General features: G+C 36.6%; 1 protein-coding gene across 2 annotated transcripts in view; it reads left to right on the plus strand.

Annotated features, from left to right (window-relative positions):
• Window positions 1-18,146, plus strand: part of NCKAP1 (NCK associated protein 1) — a 110,023-nt gene that overhangs the window by 65,379 nt on the left and 26,498 nt on the right. For both annotated transcript variants that reach the window (XM_068968829.1, XM_068968828.1), the window contains 8 exons: window positions 669-814; window positions 2,684-2,816; window positions 8,478-8,597; window positions 9,246-9,385; window positions 9,900-10,031; window positions 12,961-13,179; window positions 13,360-13,490; window positions 13,727-13,824. In XM_068968829.1, coding sequence (XP_068824930.1) covers window positions 669-814; window positions 2,684-2,816; window positions 8,478-8,597; window positions 9,246-9,385; window positions 9,900-10,031; window positions 12,961-13,179; window positions 13,360-13,490; window positions 13,727-13,824 — 1,119 coding nt within the window. The remainder of the gene's footprint in view (window positions 1-668; window positions 815-2,683; window positions 2,817-8,477; window positions 8,598-9,245; window positions 9,386-9,899; window positions 10,032-12,960; window positions 13,180-13,359; window positions 13,491-13,726; window positions 13,825-18,146) is intronic.

The raw sequence follows: 18,146 nt of genomic DNA on the forward strand, positions 1-18,146 counted from the left end.
TCTTCAGCATGATATATGGTGTTTATTCTGTAGGTATCCCTCGTATTGTTCTCCTTGCTTGTGGAATGTCTACCACCCAAGGGCAGGTTTTGCTTTCAGTGAGTTGGTACCCCTTTAGTGGAATTTCTTTCCCTCACAACCTGTCCTGATGGTTTTGGTTAAGACCTGTCACCTTTTTTATGAACTTAACACTAATTTTACCACCTTCAGAATGCTTCTCTAGAATTCATCAATTAGCACAGTGTGTTATGCTCTCCAGTTTTTAATGATTCACTATAATCAAAAACCTCCCTGAATCAACATGTGCAGTACTTAAGTTTCATCTTAACTGTTTTGAATATGTGTTTTCTCTTGAAGTAAGTCGAAAACTTCTTTTGCTAGGGACACCATGTGACAATTCATTGTTTTATATCTTTGATATGTAGCTTCACTTACTTTAGGAGTTCAAGCTGAATGACCCATGTATTAGATTCTGTTTTAGGAATAATATTTCAGTTTCCTTAAAGAAATTCCTGATAGGAATTTTAAGTTTGAGTCACTGTAGACAATTTTTAAAAGATGATGTTTTTCAATAGTGGGTATTTTTTCTTTATTTTTTTTCCTGTAAATTTGGTCTATGCCTGAAGTCATTACCTAAACTACGTTTGTTCCTTTCTTTCCTTTTTCAGGCATATACGAGTGTCTCTAAGGCTTCACTTAGCCTTTCAGATCACAGAGAACTTGGAAAGATGATGAATACAATAATTTTTCACACAAAAATGGTAGATTCCTTGGTGGAAATGTTGGTGGAAACATCAGATCTCTCCATATTTTGGTATGTTGTAATTTTCTTTAAATTAGAATTTGAAATTTTATTATCCAAAGATATGTTTCTTGATTACGTTAGTGTGGTGCTTAAGACAGTTTAATAAGAGATTCTAAGAATAAAGGGAATAGAGAACAACCTGCCAGTAGTGAAGTTTACTGTGTTGGGATTTTAAGTCTGTTTTTAATTGTCTATAAGAGCACCTCTTACTGATGTGAATTTGTTTTTTACACTTTCTTTGAAGAAGTGAAGAGCAGTCACTTCAAATTGTGTCATTAAAGGAAAAACAGTTTGGATTGGGTCAAGTAGAGCAAATGTTGGAAATTAAATTCCACGTGGTTTCACTCTGTAGTATTAAGTTAGATACTAATATTGTGATAATGTGGTGGCAGTTCCCTCCACTGTGCTCCACTCTCCTTTGCTTCTGTTGTAAAGTTCTCTTATTATTCATAGTAGTTTGCAGCTCCTCCTTTTCTCCCAACATTGTGTGGTTCTTGAAGGAGGTCAAGTTTTTGTTTCCTTAGTGTCTTAACAGAGTAAGTACTTAGTAAGTATTTCAATGAATAAGTGAACTTGATTGTGATAAAATTAATAAACAGTGGTGTCAGGACTCAAACTTAAGTATTCTGATTTCAAAGCTGTACAGTGTCCACTCTGTTTCTGCTTCTTGATCTTTTTTCCTTTAGGGAAGCTGATGAGAATAGCCTGGTAGGTTCCTTTAATTCTAAAATAGTCTCAGTGGATAGTGATAGTAGTTTCTCTGTATTGAATAGAGATCATTTTGAAAAGCTTGTGATTAAGTTTGTTTTGTGGAGAAAACCAATCTACACTGATTCTTGCAGTTTTTAGTGGGGCTTTAATTAGCAGTTTTGCAGAAGAAATCCAGATTATTTGGCAGGGAAGACATAAGGGATCTCTTAAAGGAACTCAGGAAATATAGTTAATATGTAACAAGTTTGTAAGAGTTTTAAGATTGGAACCCTATCCTATTGTCTGACCCAGAGGCTACCTTGAAAAGAAAATGTAACATTTTATGTTTAGGTATTTTTGAGCTATATACTGTAAAAGAGGGATACAGCAATTAGAAATTCCCCTTCTGGGGACTTCTTTGGTGATCAGTTGGCTAGGACTGCATACTCCCAATGCAGGGGACCCGGGTCTATCCCTGGTCAGGGAACTAGATCCCACATACTGCAGTGAAGACCAGAGATCCTGCATGCTGCAGCTAAGAACCAGTACAACCAAATAAATTAATTTCAAAAAGAAAAAAATAAATTCCTCTTCTCTTTCCTGGAAATAAGGCACTTTGAATAATATTTAAAATTTGGAAATTTTCAGTCATTTAATTAATTATATCATAGTTGCTCTTAACCACATTCTTACTTTGTCACATCCCAAATAAAGACGTTTACTACTTCTGTTTTATTATTGCAAGATGTATTAAATCTATATTTTATCACCTCATATTCTTTTAGATTTAACATCTCTTCAGTCTGGAAGTAATTTAAAGTTGATGGTGTATTATTGTTTAATTAACAGTATTTTTCTTTCTTAGTGGTACATAAAATAATGGTGTTTCTTACAATTGATAGTGACTTAGCTTTGATGACTTTTGATGCTGTAAGGTTTCAGTGGTATATATTCAAATGCCATAGATATGGTTTATTTTCTCTTTTATTTTAAAATGTGTTAATGTTATGTAACTAATATTTTATAGCTCTGAAATGGTTATTGGTATGTTAGAGAACTCTTTGGAAAAATAACTTTTCCTATGAGAATGCTACAGTTGGTAATTTTCATTTACTTGAATCAAATTAAACTAACTTTAATTTTAACTATAAAAATTGTGATTCTGATTTTTAATTTGTTTCCTTATAGTTTTTATAGTCGTGCTTTTGAGAAGATGTTTCAACAGTGTTTGGAGTTACCCTCTCAATCAAGATACTCAATTGCATTTCCACTACTTTGCACTCATTTTATGAGTTGCACACATGAACTGTGTCCAGAAGAGGTAATTTCAAGTATTATTGTGATAAATATAGTATGCAGAATAAGCTACTCCAAACATACAGCTGACCAAATGTTCACAAAGATAAAGACTCACAAAGTCATAATTACCTAACCTGCTTGCCCACCTAATATATTTCTATGCAGAGTCAGAATGCTTGATTCGGCATATGATGTAATGTTTATTTAAATGATTGGATAAATACAGGTACCTGTTTCTAAGGACACATCATAAAATCACTTGTTCAGTCACTCAGTCGTGTCTGATTCTTTTGATACCCCATTGACTGTGGCCCATCAGGCTTCTCTGTCCATGGGATTTCCCAGGCATAAAGCCACTTGGAATTAACCTTTATTAAAATGGTAAAGTTATATATAATGAGTGATTTTTATATGCTTAGTTTTCATCTGAAATGCTCATTGAAAATACTTGCAAATTGAACGGAGACATTACTGACTAAATACAAGCATTTCAAAGAAGAATTTCACTGACTTGTTAATATAATAGATATCGTAAGCAAAACTGAGATTTGCCAGTATTTGTAAGAATTCACATACTGGCACACACAGTTACTGAGTAATTAAAGTACTCTGTAGTTTACACATACCAAGTATCTATCAAAAATGTAGTCTCAGTATTTCTTCTAATCGTCCAAAAAGAAAAATAACACTTAGTGAGTATGGTAAGTATATATTAAAATTAAATAGTATTTTAAAAAATAGCTTAGTGTTGAATCTTTTTACTTAGAACTACAGAACTTATAGAAAAGAAACTTACAAAGAGCAGTACCATTATCTTTAAGTATTAGGTACTCTCTACTACAAGTTGTTTTTCAATAATCCTACAGGAAATTTATTAGGGAGTGCTTTTAAGATTAATTAATACCTGTGAGAGGATATGACACCACCAATTTTAATAGATCTATAGATTTTTTAGAATGAAAAATTTTTCCTCCTAATCATGATACCTTAGATGTACTGTAATGTAATGTGTGATGTCTAAGATGTCAGTTTCTTCCTCACTGTCATTTCTTCACATTGATTATTCATCATGTCCTCTTGATTTTATTTGTGTAATATAATTTCTTGACCCCATCCTTTACTTTCCATTGCTGTTGGCACTATTGTAGTTCAGCTTTTCAAAGGTTTTCATATCTACTCCTAAATAATTTTTCTTCCTTCAATATTTTAGCCTTAAAGCCAACCACAGTGCCACTAGAGTGCCTCTTTCCTTCTTAAAGTAGCATTAGAGTTCTCCATTGCATATGGAGAAGGTGGAAACGTCTCAGGCATTGAAAATCCTCAACAAATCTCCATCCCTATTGTTTGTGTTTTTTTTCCTTTCCTTTTGTCCTTTGCCTTTAAGGGGGAGAGAAAAAAAGTATATATACGTATATATATATATATATATGGTGGTGGTTTATTTTCTAAGTCATGTCCGACTCTTAAACAGCCCTGTGGACTGTAGCCTACCAGGCTCCTCTGTCCATGGGATTCTCCAGGTAAGAATACTGGAGTGGGTTGCCATTTCCTTCTCCAGGGGATCTTCCTGACCCAGGTCTCCTGTATTGCAGGCAGATTCTTTACCCATTGTGCTATGAGGAAAGCCCCACATATATATGCACACACACAAACACACACACAGAGGCTTCCAATGTGGTGCTAGTGGTAATGAACCCACCTGCCAGTGTAGGAGATGTAAAAGATGAGCGTTTGATCCCTGGATTGGGAAGACCCTCTGGAGAAGGGCATGACAACCCACTCCAGTGTTCTTGCCTGGAGAATCCCATGGACAGAGGAGCCTGGTGGGTTACAGTCCATAGGGTTGCAAAGAGTTGGACAAAACTGGGCAATTTTGTGTGCATGCACACACATATAAATATACACTTCTCAGGTGACTTAGTGGTAAAGAATTCACCTGCCGAGCAGGAGACATGAGTTTCATCCCTGGGTTGGGAAGATCCCCTGGAGGAGGGAATGGCGACCCACTCCAGTGTTCTTTCCTGGAGAATCCCGTGGACAGAGGAGCCTGGCAGGCTACAGTCCTTGAATTCACCGAGTTGGACATGACTGGTACTATTCTGTTTTTAATTTAGCTAATTTGTTAAAGCCTGTTACATTCCAGCCAGCTTTCTTAAACTTGTAATTGCAAGGATGCAAAGACATAGTCTTTACCCTAGACAAATCCATGATTTGATGATCTGTATTGTGGTAAAAATATACATGGGGCACTCTTGGAACACTGAGGGAATTCACCTTTGGGTGAGGATACACTAAGTTGGTGTGCAGAGCTAATAGTTCTCAGTGCAGTCCTAATAGTTCTCAGTGCAGTCTTAATTTATAGTTTTAGTTTTAGCCTTTCATCTCATTTAGATCAGAAAGATTATGGAAAAGGCCTGTAAAATAACTTTTTAATGCTGAGCCCTTATTTTAAGCTGGAGTACTTAGAGTGAATTTGCAGAAAGATAGTATGAATTAGATTTGAAATTCACACCATCCTGGGTCAGCAGGATTCCTAGATAATGGTAGCCAGTACTAATGGAAACCTAAGTAATGAGTTGCCATAACTGTACCATCTGGTATAGTAGGCCGTTTATCTTTTTCAGTCTCATTGTTTAAAAATCTTGTTTATGCTGCTGCTGCTGCTAAGTCACTTCAGTCGTGTCCGACTCTGTGCGACCCCATAGACGGCAGCCCACCAGGCTCCTCTGTCCCTGGAATTCTCCAGGCAAGAATACTGGAGTGGGTTGCCATTTCCTTCTCCAATGCATGAAAGTGAAAAGTGAAAGTGAAGTGGCTCAGTCGTGTTTATGGTAGTGGCTCCTAAATCTATATCTGCAGCCCAGATCTTTCCCTTCAAGTTAGATTTTCTCTATACTGCAACCTAGGTATTTTTAGCCATCTGAAGTGTAACATGTCCAGAATAGAATCCCTGATTTTTCCACATCTACCCCAACCTGAAACCTTTTCTGTTTTTGGCTCTACTTTTACATAAGTATTCAGGCTCCTGCCTCTTCGCACCTTTGAACAAGCCCCATCATCCTTTGCCTGGATGATTGTTACTGTCTTCTGCGTGGTCTCTGCTTCTGCCATTATCCTGTTTGCAACACAGAGCCAGTGTTACACTCTAGTTGTCGTGTTTTCCAGTCTCAGCATTTTTTAGCCATTGAAGAGAAGTAGTGAAGTCAGATCTGTATTTTAAATAAGTTAGTTTAGTAAGTTTAAAGCAATGCTAGTTCAAGTCCTTTTTTTCAGGAAGAAGGGATGACAAGGGATATATTATCTTTCAGGAGTCGGAATTTGGTTAAACAAAATCCAAATGTCTATAATTTGAAATTTTACCTTAAGTAAAGTGAACCATTATTTAATTATGTCTGGTCTGTGGATCCCTTTTGGTTTTGCTTCCTATTCAAGTTTTAAAGGGCATTTTAAATAAAATACGTTGTAAGGTAATATGGTACATCAAAGAACAGTTGTTTTACATATGTAAGCATTTTTATATTCTTTTATATTATCTTACGTTTATTTCAGCGAAGAAATAATGTTTGTAATGTTTAAATGTTTTTGTTATATAATTATGGAAGGTCAGGGAAGGAAAACTTGTAAAAATCTGTCTCCAGAAACTAACACACATTTTAAATCAACTGTACTTCAATAAAAAATTTTAAAATAAAAATAGAATAGTAAAAATCTGTCTCTTTGTAAAGTATTACACATTGTATCGGAGAAGGCAATGACACTCCACTCCAGTACTCTTGCCTGGAAAATCCCATGGACGGAGGAGCCTGGTAGGCTGCAGTCCATGGGGTCGCTAAGAGTCAGACACGACTGAGCGACTTCACTTTCACTTTTCACTTTTCATGCATTGGAGAAGGAAATGGCAACCCACTCCAATATTCTTTCCTGGAGAATCCCAGGGACGGGGGAGCCTGGTGGGCTGCCTTCTGTGTGATCGCACAGAGTCGGACACGACTGAGGCCACTTAGCAGCAGTAGCAGCAGCAGCACAAATTGTATAGGGCACAATTATACAGTATTATATATTCAACGTTCCAATTACCGTTAACAAGAAAAACCTGTTAAACTATTGCAGCACCCACCAAAACTAAAAGGATACAGATCTGTAGCTAAAAATAGATGGATTTGAGTGAGTGTATGTGTCTACGTGGGCTTCCCTGGTGGCTCAGAAGATAAAGAAGCCACTTGCAGTGCAGGAGATCTGGGTTCGATCCCTGGATTGGGAAGATTCCCTGCAGGAGAGCATGGCAATCCACTCCAGTATTCTTGCCTGGAAAATCCCCACGGACAGAGGAGCCTGGCGGGCTGCAGTCCAGGGGGGTTGCAGAGAGTCGGACACGACTGAGCACAAAGCACACACAGCACATGTATCTACACGGACATATATAATCTCCCAAAAGTTAAGAGATAATGTTCTCTTTTTTCCCCTATTGAGTTCAGAAAATGCATGCATGGTCAGCTTTTTTTTCTCTTCTGGGATGGGAAGTTGGATTTTAGAGAATTGAATGATTTGTGAATTTGTTTTACTGACTCGAGTTTTAATGATATTATTTAAATATTTGAGCACTTGTTTTCTGTTTATAAACTACAAAATTCTTTGCTAAGATATATATATATTTACACACACACACGTATGTATATAATCAAGTGAGATCAGCAAATATTACTTTAAATCTGTTCTTTCCTTTTTTTTAAGGTTTTTAAAATAACGTTTATTTCCTAAAAGTTAACATGTTCTGTCATATCATATGTTTGATATTTTAGTATTTAAGAACTGGATATAGGACATTGTGGAATTTGAATATTTTTTCATTTTAAGGAAAATAATGGTCCTTTCAGATTGCTTCCAGTCATACTTGTATAATCACCAAGTACTTAGTTTGTGTCAATTGTGTGCAAATACGATATGGTAGGTCCAGTCATACTTGTATAATCACCAAGTACTTACTTTGTGTCAATTGTGTGCAAATGCGATATGGTAGGTTAGTTTTTATAAGAGACAAAAGAGATCTATAACATCTCCCATCTCCACTCCTTATGTAGGATACACTTGAACCTTATTTTCTACGTTTATTTAAAAACTCTTTTAATTCAAATTAGTTAGTTCAGTTGCTCAGTTGTGTCCGACTCTTTGTGACCCCATGGATTGCAGCACGCCAGGCTTCCCTATTCATCACCAGCTCCTGGAGCTTGCTCAAACTCATGTCCATCGAGTCCATGATGCCATCCAGCCATCTCATCCTGTTGTCCCCTTCTCCTCCTGCCTTTAGTCTTACCCAGCATCAGGATCTTTTCCAGTGAGTCAGTTCTTCACATCAGGTGGCCAAAGGATTGAAGCTTCAGCTTCAGCATCAGTCCTTCCAATGAATGTTCAGGACTGATTTCCTTTAGGATTGATTGGACTCTCAAGAGTCTTCTCCAACACCACAGGTCAATAGCATCAGTTCTTTGGCACTCAGCTTTTTTTATGGTCCAACTCTCACATCCATACATGACTGCTGGAAAAACCATAGCTTTGACTAGATGGACCTTTGTCGGCAAAGTAATGTCTCTGCTTTTTAATATGCTTTCTAGGTTTGTCTAGATTTGTTAATTCAGATTACTTTGTTATAATTTTTACTGTTTTTGTTACTATTTTTCTTTGACAGAGACATCATATTGGAGATCGCAGTCTTTCCTTATGTAATATGTTCCTTGATGAAATGGCCAAACAAGCTCGAAATCTCATCACTGATATTTGCACAGAACAGTGTACTCTTAGTGACCAGGTAATAATTTAAATGTTTCCTTACAGATGGGAAAATTGGGTTGAAGGCAAGAAAATCATCTCTTAGCTAGTTTGTTGTTTTTGGTTTTTTTTCCGTTTTTAATCTTATCCTCAAACTCTCAGTAAATCTCATTACCTCTTATTATGAAGCTCCATTGTTAGGTTTTTAAGACATTGCCACCGTCTTTAGGGTTATGGTTTAAAATCCAGCCTCTAGCTTGGCATTCCAGTCCCTTCCCAAGGTAGCTCAAACATCTCTCCCAGCATTTTATGCTCCACTACTGAGTCATTCTAATTAGGTTCAGAGCACATTGTGTTCTATCATGGTTTTGGTCTTCATAGGCCATTTTCCTTTCAGCAAAGTGTTCTTATTCCTTGCTTGCCTGGTATTTTCTAATTTGTCCTTGAAGTGTAGCTTTGATATAACTACCTCTGTGAAATGTCTCTTCACACAAGATTCACCTGTTTCTGTGTTTTCCAAGCTGAGTGGGCTCTCCAAGCTGGCTGGGTGAATGCTGCGTCTCACTTCTTACCTCTGTTCTTGGTGCTAGTATATTTGCCGCATAGTCTGGGTTTAGCTACAGTTTCTTTCAGTAGTTAATGTTTCAGAGTAATTGGTATATATGATTTCATTTATTTTTAAATTTAGTTGTTGCCCAAGCATTGTGCCAAAACCATCAGTCAAGCAGTGAATAAGAAGTCAAAAAAACAGACTGGTAAGAAAGGGGAACCTGAAAGGGAAAAACCAGGAGTTGAAAGCATGAGGAAAAACAGGCTGGTCGTGACCAAGTAAGCCATCCAATATTACTGTATCTTTTTGTTACAGGTAGAGGAGTTTTGTTTTGGTTTTTTTTGTTAGTTTCATTTTTTTGTATGGCATTAGTACTGAGGAAATGCTAGTAATTGTAAATTCTTCATTTCCCTGTTGTTAATGTTTTTTGACATTTGTGAACTTGATTGTCCAGTTAGTGCTTATTTAATCCAAAAGTACTTATTTTGGATTTTTGAAGAAAATACATGTAATAGATGTCATTTTTTTTAACATGTTGAATATTGAAGGCCAAGAATCTGTCCAAAAATTTGGAGGGGTATACTAAGCAACCTGTAATTTTCAGTTTATTTGAAATTAGATGTCTGACACTGTTTTGGCATCTTGTTATATATTATATATTGAACATGTCAGTTTAAGAGAGAAGAAAAGTTGAATTTTGCCATTACTATTCTGATATACTTATGAAATTAATTTCATATTGCTATTATGAAATGTTAATTTTTTTCTTTACTGTTTATTAATATTCTTCAGCCTTGATAAGTTGCACACTGCACTTTCCGAGTTGTGTTTCTCTATAAATTATGTACCAAACATGGTGGTTTGGGAACATACCTTTACCCCACGAGAATATTTGACTTCTCATCTGGAAATCCGCTTTACTAAGTAAGAAAGAATATAAACTGTTTTTGTTTGTTGATTAAGTTAATGAGTTTGTTTTATTTATTCTTCATATCTGTGTAGTCTTTACTTTTATGAGGGAAAGCATTAGTAAAAATGGTATATAAATTAGTAAAATTGTAGTATAAAAAAATAACTGGGAAGTACAAAGAATAGTGAACTGGGAATTCCTTAAATTACCCAGTCTTATCCCACAGTTAACTCATTGTAACACTGGAGAGGCTAGTTAATCTCTGTGAGCCTTAATTTCCTTATAAGAAAAAGGACAGTTAAGTTCAGTTCAGTCGCTCAGTCGTGTACAACTCTTTGTGACTCCATGGAGTATAGCACACCAGGCTTCTCTGTCCATCACCAACTCTCTGAGCTTGCAATCCATCGAGACAGTGATGTCATCCAGCCATCTCATCCTCTGTCGTCCCCTTCTCCTCCTGCCTTCACTCTTTCCCAGCATCAAGGTCTTTTCTAATGAGTCAGCTCTTCACATTAGGTGGCCAAAGTATTAGAACTTCTTGAGCTTCAGTTCTAGCATCAGTCCTTCCAGTGAATATTCAGGGTTGATTTCCTTTAGGATTGACTGGTTTGATCTCCTTGCAGTCCAAGGACTCTCAAGAGTCTTCTCCAGCACTGCAGTTCAAAAACATCAATTCTTTGGCAGTCAGCCTTCTTTGCTTCCCTTGTGGCTCAGCTGGTAAAGAATCCGCCTGCAGTGCAGGAGACCTGGGTTCGATCCCTGGGTTGGGAAGATCCCCTGGAGAAGGGAACTGCTACTCACTCCAGTATTCTGGCCTGGAGAATTCCATGGACTGTATAGTCTATGGGGTTGCAAAGAGTTGGACATGACTGAGCAATTTTCACTTTCAGCCTTCTTTATGGTCCAACTCTCACATCCATACACAACTACTGGAAAAACCATATCTTTGACTATACGGACCTTTCTTGGCAAAGTAATGTCTCTGCTTTTTAATATGCTGTCTAAGAAAAAGGAGAAGATTGGAGCAAATTGGTGTACTTCAGCTGGCAGGTGGCAGCCCAGTAGGATCATGGAATCAGTTTAGAAAGTTGTAGTGAACATTTAAAGAAAAAAGAGCGAGGAAAGGAAAGAAGGAGGAAGAAATAGGGGGGAACAGTGCATTGCATGTAGTAAGTAGAAATATTGTTTCACGGAGCTTTTTAGTTAGGTATATGTTTGTGTGTACTGAGTTGGTGATGTTAGATACATACCTTATAGCAGGTCACAGTCGAATGTGTGAAAACATCAGGGTTGGATGAACACGAAAGTCTCGTGAACTCCAAAATATGCTGTTATGCCAATAGAATTCTAGACCCGTGAGGCACTCAATTCTAATTAGTTTTATAAGTTATGTTTCTTGATATTTTATGTAACAAGTCAGAAATTTTGTAAATGTTGCTTCAGCCTTTTTCTAAAGTTACACATTTATTTATTAAAGAAAATATTGATTGACTCAATACACTTTTCTTAAAGGCCTTATGAAAGAAATTTTGCCAAAGGATTTTTAAAAGGTTTGGCTAAGGGTTATGGTCACTAACAAATATTTGTGCCTTATGTGTAATATTGTGTTAAGAAATATGAGTAATAATAAAACTGTATAAAATTTAGAGCTACAACAACTATAGAAGAAAATAGAATATGTAAATAGGCAGTAAATTGAGTGTCAAGTCATCAGTTGCAAAGAGTCTGGTATTGAGCAAAGTCAGGTGTTGCTGTTCTTTAGTAAGGAAGATATCCTGACAGTGAAACCAAAACTGCTTCAGTATTTAGACTATAGGACATTTACACCTTCTGATACTTATCACTGTCAGCTCGGTGGATTGGTACAGTGTTGTGTGGAAGGTAGGGTTCAGTTTACAGCTCTCTGTAAACAGCTTTCTGTTTACAACAGTCTGGTCCATTAATCCACAGAGAAGCAGATGTTCTTTTTATCGAACATCTACTTAGTGATCAGGTTCAAGGCAAGGCTGTATACTTGTTTACCTGGGAAATATTTTTATGCCAGAACAAATAGCTTGTGAATATTAGTTGATTGATTTTTGCTGATCACTTGCACACAGTCGTAAAGACTTACTGGCTGTGTACAAGGACAGCAGTTTTCATCTTGAGTTGTTCTTCTGGGACTGTTACTAGTGATGGAATTTGTCTGTTGTCTTTATGAATTTATCCTCACAGATACAAGTCTAAGATCTTTATAAATGTAATGATTAGGGAATTTTAGGTTTTCCCCGGTGGCTCAGCAGGTAAAGAATCTGCCTGCAATGTAGGAGGCACAGGAGATGTGGGTTTGATCCCTGGGTCAGGAAGATTCTTTGAAGAAGGGAATGGCTACCCACTCCAGTATTCTTGCCTGGAGAATCCCATGGACAGAGGAGCCTGGCAGGCTACTGTCCATAGGGTCGCAAAGAGGCAAACACAACTGAAGCAACTTGGCACACACACATGCATGCACTTCCAAAGTGACCTTGATCAGTTTACTTGAGTTCTGCACCTCAGGTTTGTTCTTTCCTCTATGAAATGATGGTGATAACTGCATAGCAGGGTTATTAAATATGAAGACTGTAGGTAATATATATAAGGCCTAAAAACTAAAAACAGTGCTAAAGCAATTCAAGCTGTAGACTTGAATAGTCCATTTACTTGGAGACAGTATATCATGTTAAAGGAATTTTTAAAACCCTCTTTATTCTTAAATCATTTTTATTGCTTATGCCCTTAGTATTTTTTTAATCACTTGCATCCCCATTTCATTCCTGTATATCTACTAAGTATATTCTTTTTTAAAGTTGTTGCTTTGGAAGATAGTGATAGTAGTAGTAATTTCATGAATTGTAGATTGAATGGCCTCTTTACCGAAATACAAAAATCAGAGCTTTTTAATTTTTTCTACCATCCTCGCTCCAGGTCAATTGTTGGAATGACTATGTATAATCAAGCCACACAGGAAATTGCAAAACCATCAGAGCTTCTAACAAGTGTAAGAGCATACATGACTGTACTCCAGTCAATAGAAAACTATGTGCAAATTGATATTACAAGAGTATTTAATAATGTTCTTCTTCAACAAACACAACATTTAGACAGTCATGGAGAACCAACCATTACGAGTCTGTACACAAATTGGTAAGAAACATATTTAGAAATTTGGAATAAAAAGTTTCTTTGTAATGAACGACTTAAAGTTTTTTAAATGGATTAATGCTTGTTTATGTTATTGGTCAACTTTAAAATTATATGCAGGAATGTATACCTTAATAAATTTTTAATTAAATTCTCCAGTTGCAAATTTACTCTTCTCCTTAGGTATTTGGAAACTTTGTTAAGACAAGTCAGCAATGGTCATATAGCTTATTTCCCTGCAATGAAAGCATTTGTGAACTTACCTACGGAAAATGAATTAACATTTAATGCAGAGGAATATTCTGACATATCAGGTGAATAATACTCTGGCATATTTTAGAGAATGAAGAAACCTTGATTCTTTTGGGTTTTGATTCCATTATGACTATTTTCATTCAATTGTATGGATAATCAAACATTAATTTTAGACTTACCTAGGCCTTTATGTTCTTTCTTATTCTAGAAACTTTTCTTAGAGTTTTCAATTAATAATTTACTTCTTAAAATTTTTTTTTTGTCAAAGTATAAAATTAATTCCATTTCTTTTCAGAAATGAGGTCATTATCAGAGCTGCTTGGCCCATATGGTATGAAGTTCCTAAGTGAAAGCCTTATGTGGCATATTTCATCACAAGTTGCTGAACTTAAGGTAATACAGTTTTTATTGATTTGAGCTTTAAAATATTTCAAAAATGTGAACAAACAAGCCTAGAGTGTTAATTATTTTAACCTGACATGAAGTTGTCATGAAATGAAATTATTTGAATTTATATGAAATTTATAAATTATACAAAATTATAGAGCTAGCAAGTTCTTTCAGTAGCATCTTCATTTGCTTCTGTTTTACAAATGATAAAGCAGAAATCCTAGAGAGGTGAATTGACTAGCTAAAGGAGACTAAAACTCAGATTTCTTGACTTTTAGTCATCTTCATTCTGTTGTATCATGATGCCTTTCTTCCAGTGACCGTGTTCAAAGTTCCAGCCAGTCATCTGTTTAAATTTGTAGTTTGAATGTATTACTTTCCACAGATTCCAATATAAACATTGTTAGGTTTATTGTTTTTTTTCCTTTTAAAAAACTTATTTATTTTTGATTGGAGGATAATTGCTTTATAATATTGTGTTGGTTTCTGCCACACGTCAACAGGAATCATCCATAGGTATACCTTTGTCCCCTCCCTCTTGAACTTCCCTACCACATCCCACTGTTTGTTTGTTTTTATTATTATTATTATTATTAGGCAGTCTTTTAAATTATCTTGTGCCTTTTAAACTGGATGAAAAAGTGCTTATCATGTTAATAAAGATGTGAAAGAGCTGAAGCAACGTTTTAAGTAACTCTAGAAGCCTTGTAAAAAGATCTCAGGGCTAAAGTGCTTTGTACTGAATGAGTCTGTATATAACAGCTATCTAGTTTTTGAAAGAATTTAAATTTGTGCCACCGAAATTTTTAAATTTACAAACAAAATAGGAAAGACACCTTTAAAAATATGGCTTTTTCTTTGTGAAAGCTTTTTGGTGGTTACTTGTGCCTTCTGTTTTAAATTACTTAAGAATATGGTATGTAGCATTAATAAGTAGCTGGCATTTCGGTTGTAGCACCTGAGAAGTCTAAATGTGGTAATCTCATTTACTGAAAATTGAGCAAATAGATGAAGTCAATTCCTGCAAGATTAATATTTTGCTGAGTGAATAGAGAGCAAGACTCAGTGTAACTAAAAGGAGAAGCAGTATTACCCAGTGGTTAAGAACTCAATTTTTCAAGTCAGGCTATCATGGATTTTGGTCCTGTCACTTAAGAGCTTTGACTTGGGATTAAGAATCATTTTAGGTGATATGTTTCAGCTGCTTAGGTACTCAGCATAGTCCCTGGCATACAATAGGAACTCAGTAAATATTTTAGTATTCATCATGTCATTATCCTCTCACTTCTTCTTTAAAAGAAAGATCTGCAATTCTTGGTTAGAAATCAGCCTTTAGTTACTTTATAATGTGGATTTTAAATGCACAGATATTATACCTTACACAGTTTTAAATACACAAACATCGCAATTCTAGTTTTGGTGCTTTGCTTGCTTTACTAACAGTATAGACTTACTAGACTAATTCCTCTGTAAATTCATGATCTTTTTCTATCCTCCTGTTCTCTGGTAGCAAATTTATCATCCCAGTGTACTTTCTTGTGTTCCTCTCAGTATGAGATCATTGAAGAATTATGGTCCGGTTATTTAGCTTTTGCTAACTGTTGTTTGTTTCAGACACTTCTAGAACTGTTAGTGTTTTTATTGCTTCTCTGCCATTTAATGTGGCAGGTTAAACATTATGATGTGATAATAAAAATTGGCCTGTACATATCTGTGAGAGCTTAAGGCATCTGATGTCCTTAACAGTATTGTAAGGTGCCAAGAGGATCTGGCCTTCCACTTTTTCTCACATTTTTTACTCTTCCATCCCAGCTAGCCTACTTGCTGTTGTGTCATCTCAAAAGTACTGTTCACTGAGATACTGTCTTAGCTTGTTTTCTTGTAACATTCATATATTTTTCAGTTATCAGAATATCCTTTCTTGACCACACTTTTAAAAATAGCAACCATTACTTTATATTCTTTTTATCCAGCTTTATTTGTGTTATTTGTGACCTTTCGTGTCACACATCTTATGTCCCTTTCACTAGAAAAAAAACTTAATTATAAACTCTCTTAAAACCTTGGTGCTAAATTGATATCCAGCAGATAGAGGTGCTTGGTAAATATTTGTTGGGTTCAAAAATTAAAACAGATAGCTTTCCTGACTTTTTACTTTATTCTAGGACGTTTCTAAGCTCTTTACATGTAGTTTATTAACTCCTTTAAATCCTTAAAACTGGTATTGTCCCTATTTTACACATTAGAAAAGTAAAACCAAGAAAGATTAAGTAAATTGTCCAGGCTGACATGCTTAATATATAACTAAGTAAATTTGAATCTATATATACAGTCACCCTGACTCCAGAGCTTTCTAGTACTGTGCTCCACTGTCTCAAAACATGAAAGAAATGTTAGCAGTCACCTAAACTACCCTTATGATTATACAGTGGAAGTGAAAACTAGATTTAAGGGACTAGATCTGATAGATAGAGTGCCTGATGAACTATGGACATAGGTTAGTGACATCCCCATGGAGAAGAAATGCAAAAAAGCGAAATGGCTGTCTGAGGAGACCTTACAAATAGCTGTGAAAAGAAGAAAAGTGAAAAGCAAAGGAGAAAAGGAAAGATAGAAGCATCTGAATGCAGAGTTCCAAAGAATAGCAAGAAGAGGTAAGAAAGCCTTCTTCAGCGATCAATGCAAAGAAATAGAGGAAAATAACAGAATGGGAAAGACTAGAAATCTCTACAAGAAAATTAGAGCTACCAAGGGAACATGTCATGCAAAGATGGGCTCGATAAAGGACAGAAATGGTATGGACCTAACAGAAGCAGAAGATATTAAGAGGTGGCAAGAATACACAGAAGGACAGTACAAAAAAGATCTTCACGACCCAGATAATCACAATGGTGTGATCACTCATCTAGAGCCGGACATCCTGGAATGTGAAGTCAAGTGGGCCTTAGAAAGCATCACTATGAACAAAGCTAGTGGAGGTGATGGAATTCCAGTTGAGCTATTTCAAATCCTGAAAGATGATGCTGTGAAAGTGCTGCACTCAATATGCCAGCAAATTTGGAAAACTCAGCAGTGGCCACAGGACTGCAAAAGGTCAGTTTTCATTCCAGTCCCAAAGAAAGGCAGTGCCAAAGAATGCTCAAACTGCTGCACAATTGCACTCATCTCACATGCTGGTAAAGTAATGCTCAAAATTCTCCAAGCCAGGCTTCAGCAATGCATGAACCGTGAACTTCCAGATGTTCAAGCTGGTTTTAGAAAAGGCAGAGGAACCAGAGATCAAATTGCCAACATCCGCTGGATCGAAAAAGGAAGAGAGTTCCAGAAAAACATCTATTTCTGCTTTATTGACTATGCCAAAGCCTTGGACTGTGTGGATCACAATAAACTGGAAAATTCTGAAAGAGATGGGAATCCAAGACCACCTGATCTGCCTCTTGAGAAACCTATATGCAGGTCAGGAAGCAATAGTTAGAACTGGACATGGACCAACAGACTGGTTCCAAATCAAAAAAGGAGTACGTCGAGGCTGTATATTGTCACCCTGCTTATTTAACTTCTATGCAGAGTACATCATGAGAAACGCTGGGCTGGAAGAAGCACAAGCTGGAATCAAGACTGCCGGGAGAAATATCAATCACCTCAGATATGCAGATGATACCACCTTTATGGCAGAAAGTGAAGAGGAACTCAAAAGCCTCTTGATGAAAGTGAAAGATGAGAGTGAAAAAGTTGGCTTAAAGCTCAACATTCAGAAAACGAAGATCATGGCATCTGGTCCCATCACTTCATGGGAAATAGATGGGGAAACAGTGGAAACAGTGTCAGACTTTATTTTGGGGGGCTCCAAAATCACTGCAGATGATGACTGCAGCCATGAAATTAAAAGACGCTTACTCCTTGGAAGGAAAGTTATGACCAACCTAGATAGCATATTAAAAAGCAGAGACATTACTTTGCCAACAAAGGTCCATCTAATGAAGGCTATGGTTTTTCCAGTAGTCATGTATGGATGTGAGAGTTGGACTGTGAAGAAAGCTGAGCACCGAAGAATTGATGCTTTTGAACTGTGGTGTTGGAGAAGACTCTTGAGGCTGCAGTCCCTTGGGCTGCAGGGAGATCCAACCAGTCCATTCTAAAGGAGATCAGTCCTGGGTGTTCTTTGGAAGGAAAGATGCTGAAGCTGAAACTCCAGTACTTCGGCCACCTCGTGCGAAGAGCTGACTCATTGGAAAGACGCTGATGCTGGGGGCGGTTGGGAGCAGGAGGATAAGGGGACGACAGAGGATGAGATGGCTGGATGGCATCACCGACTCGATGGACGT

This window comes from Capricornis sumatraensis, chromosome 3 (genome assembly GCF_032405125.1).
Source record: "Capricornis sumatraensis isolate serow.1 chromosome 3, serow.2, whole genome shotgun sequence".
In the NCBI taxonomy this organism is placed as follows: domain Eukaryota; kingdom Metazoa; phylum Chordata; class Mammalia; order Artiodactyla; family Bovidae; genus Capricornis; species Capricornis sumatraensis.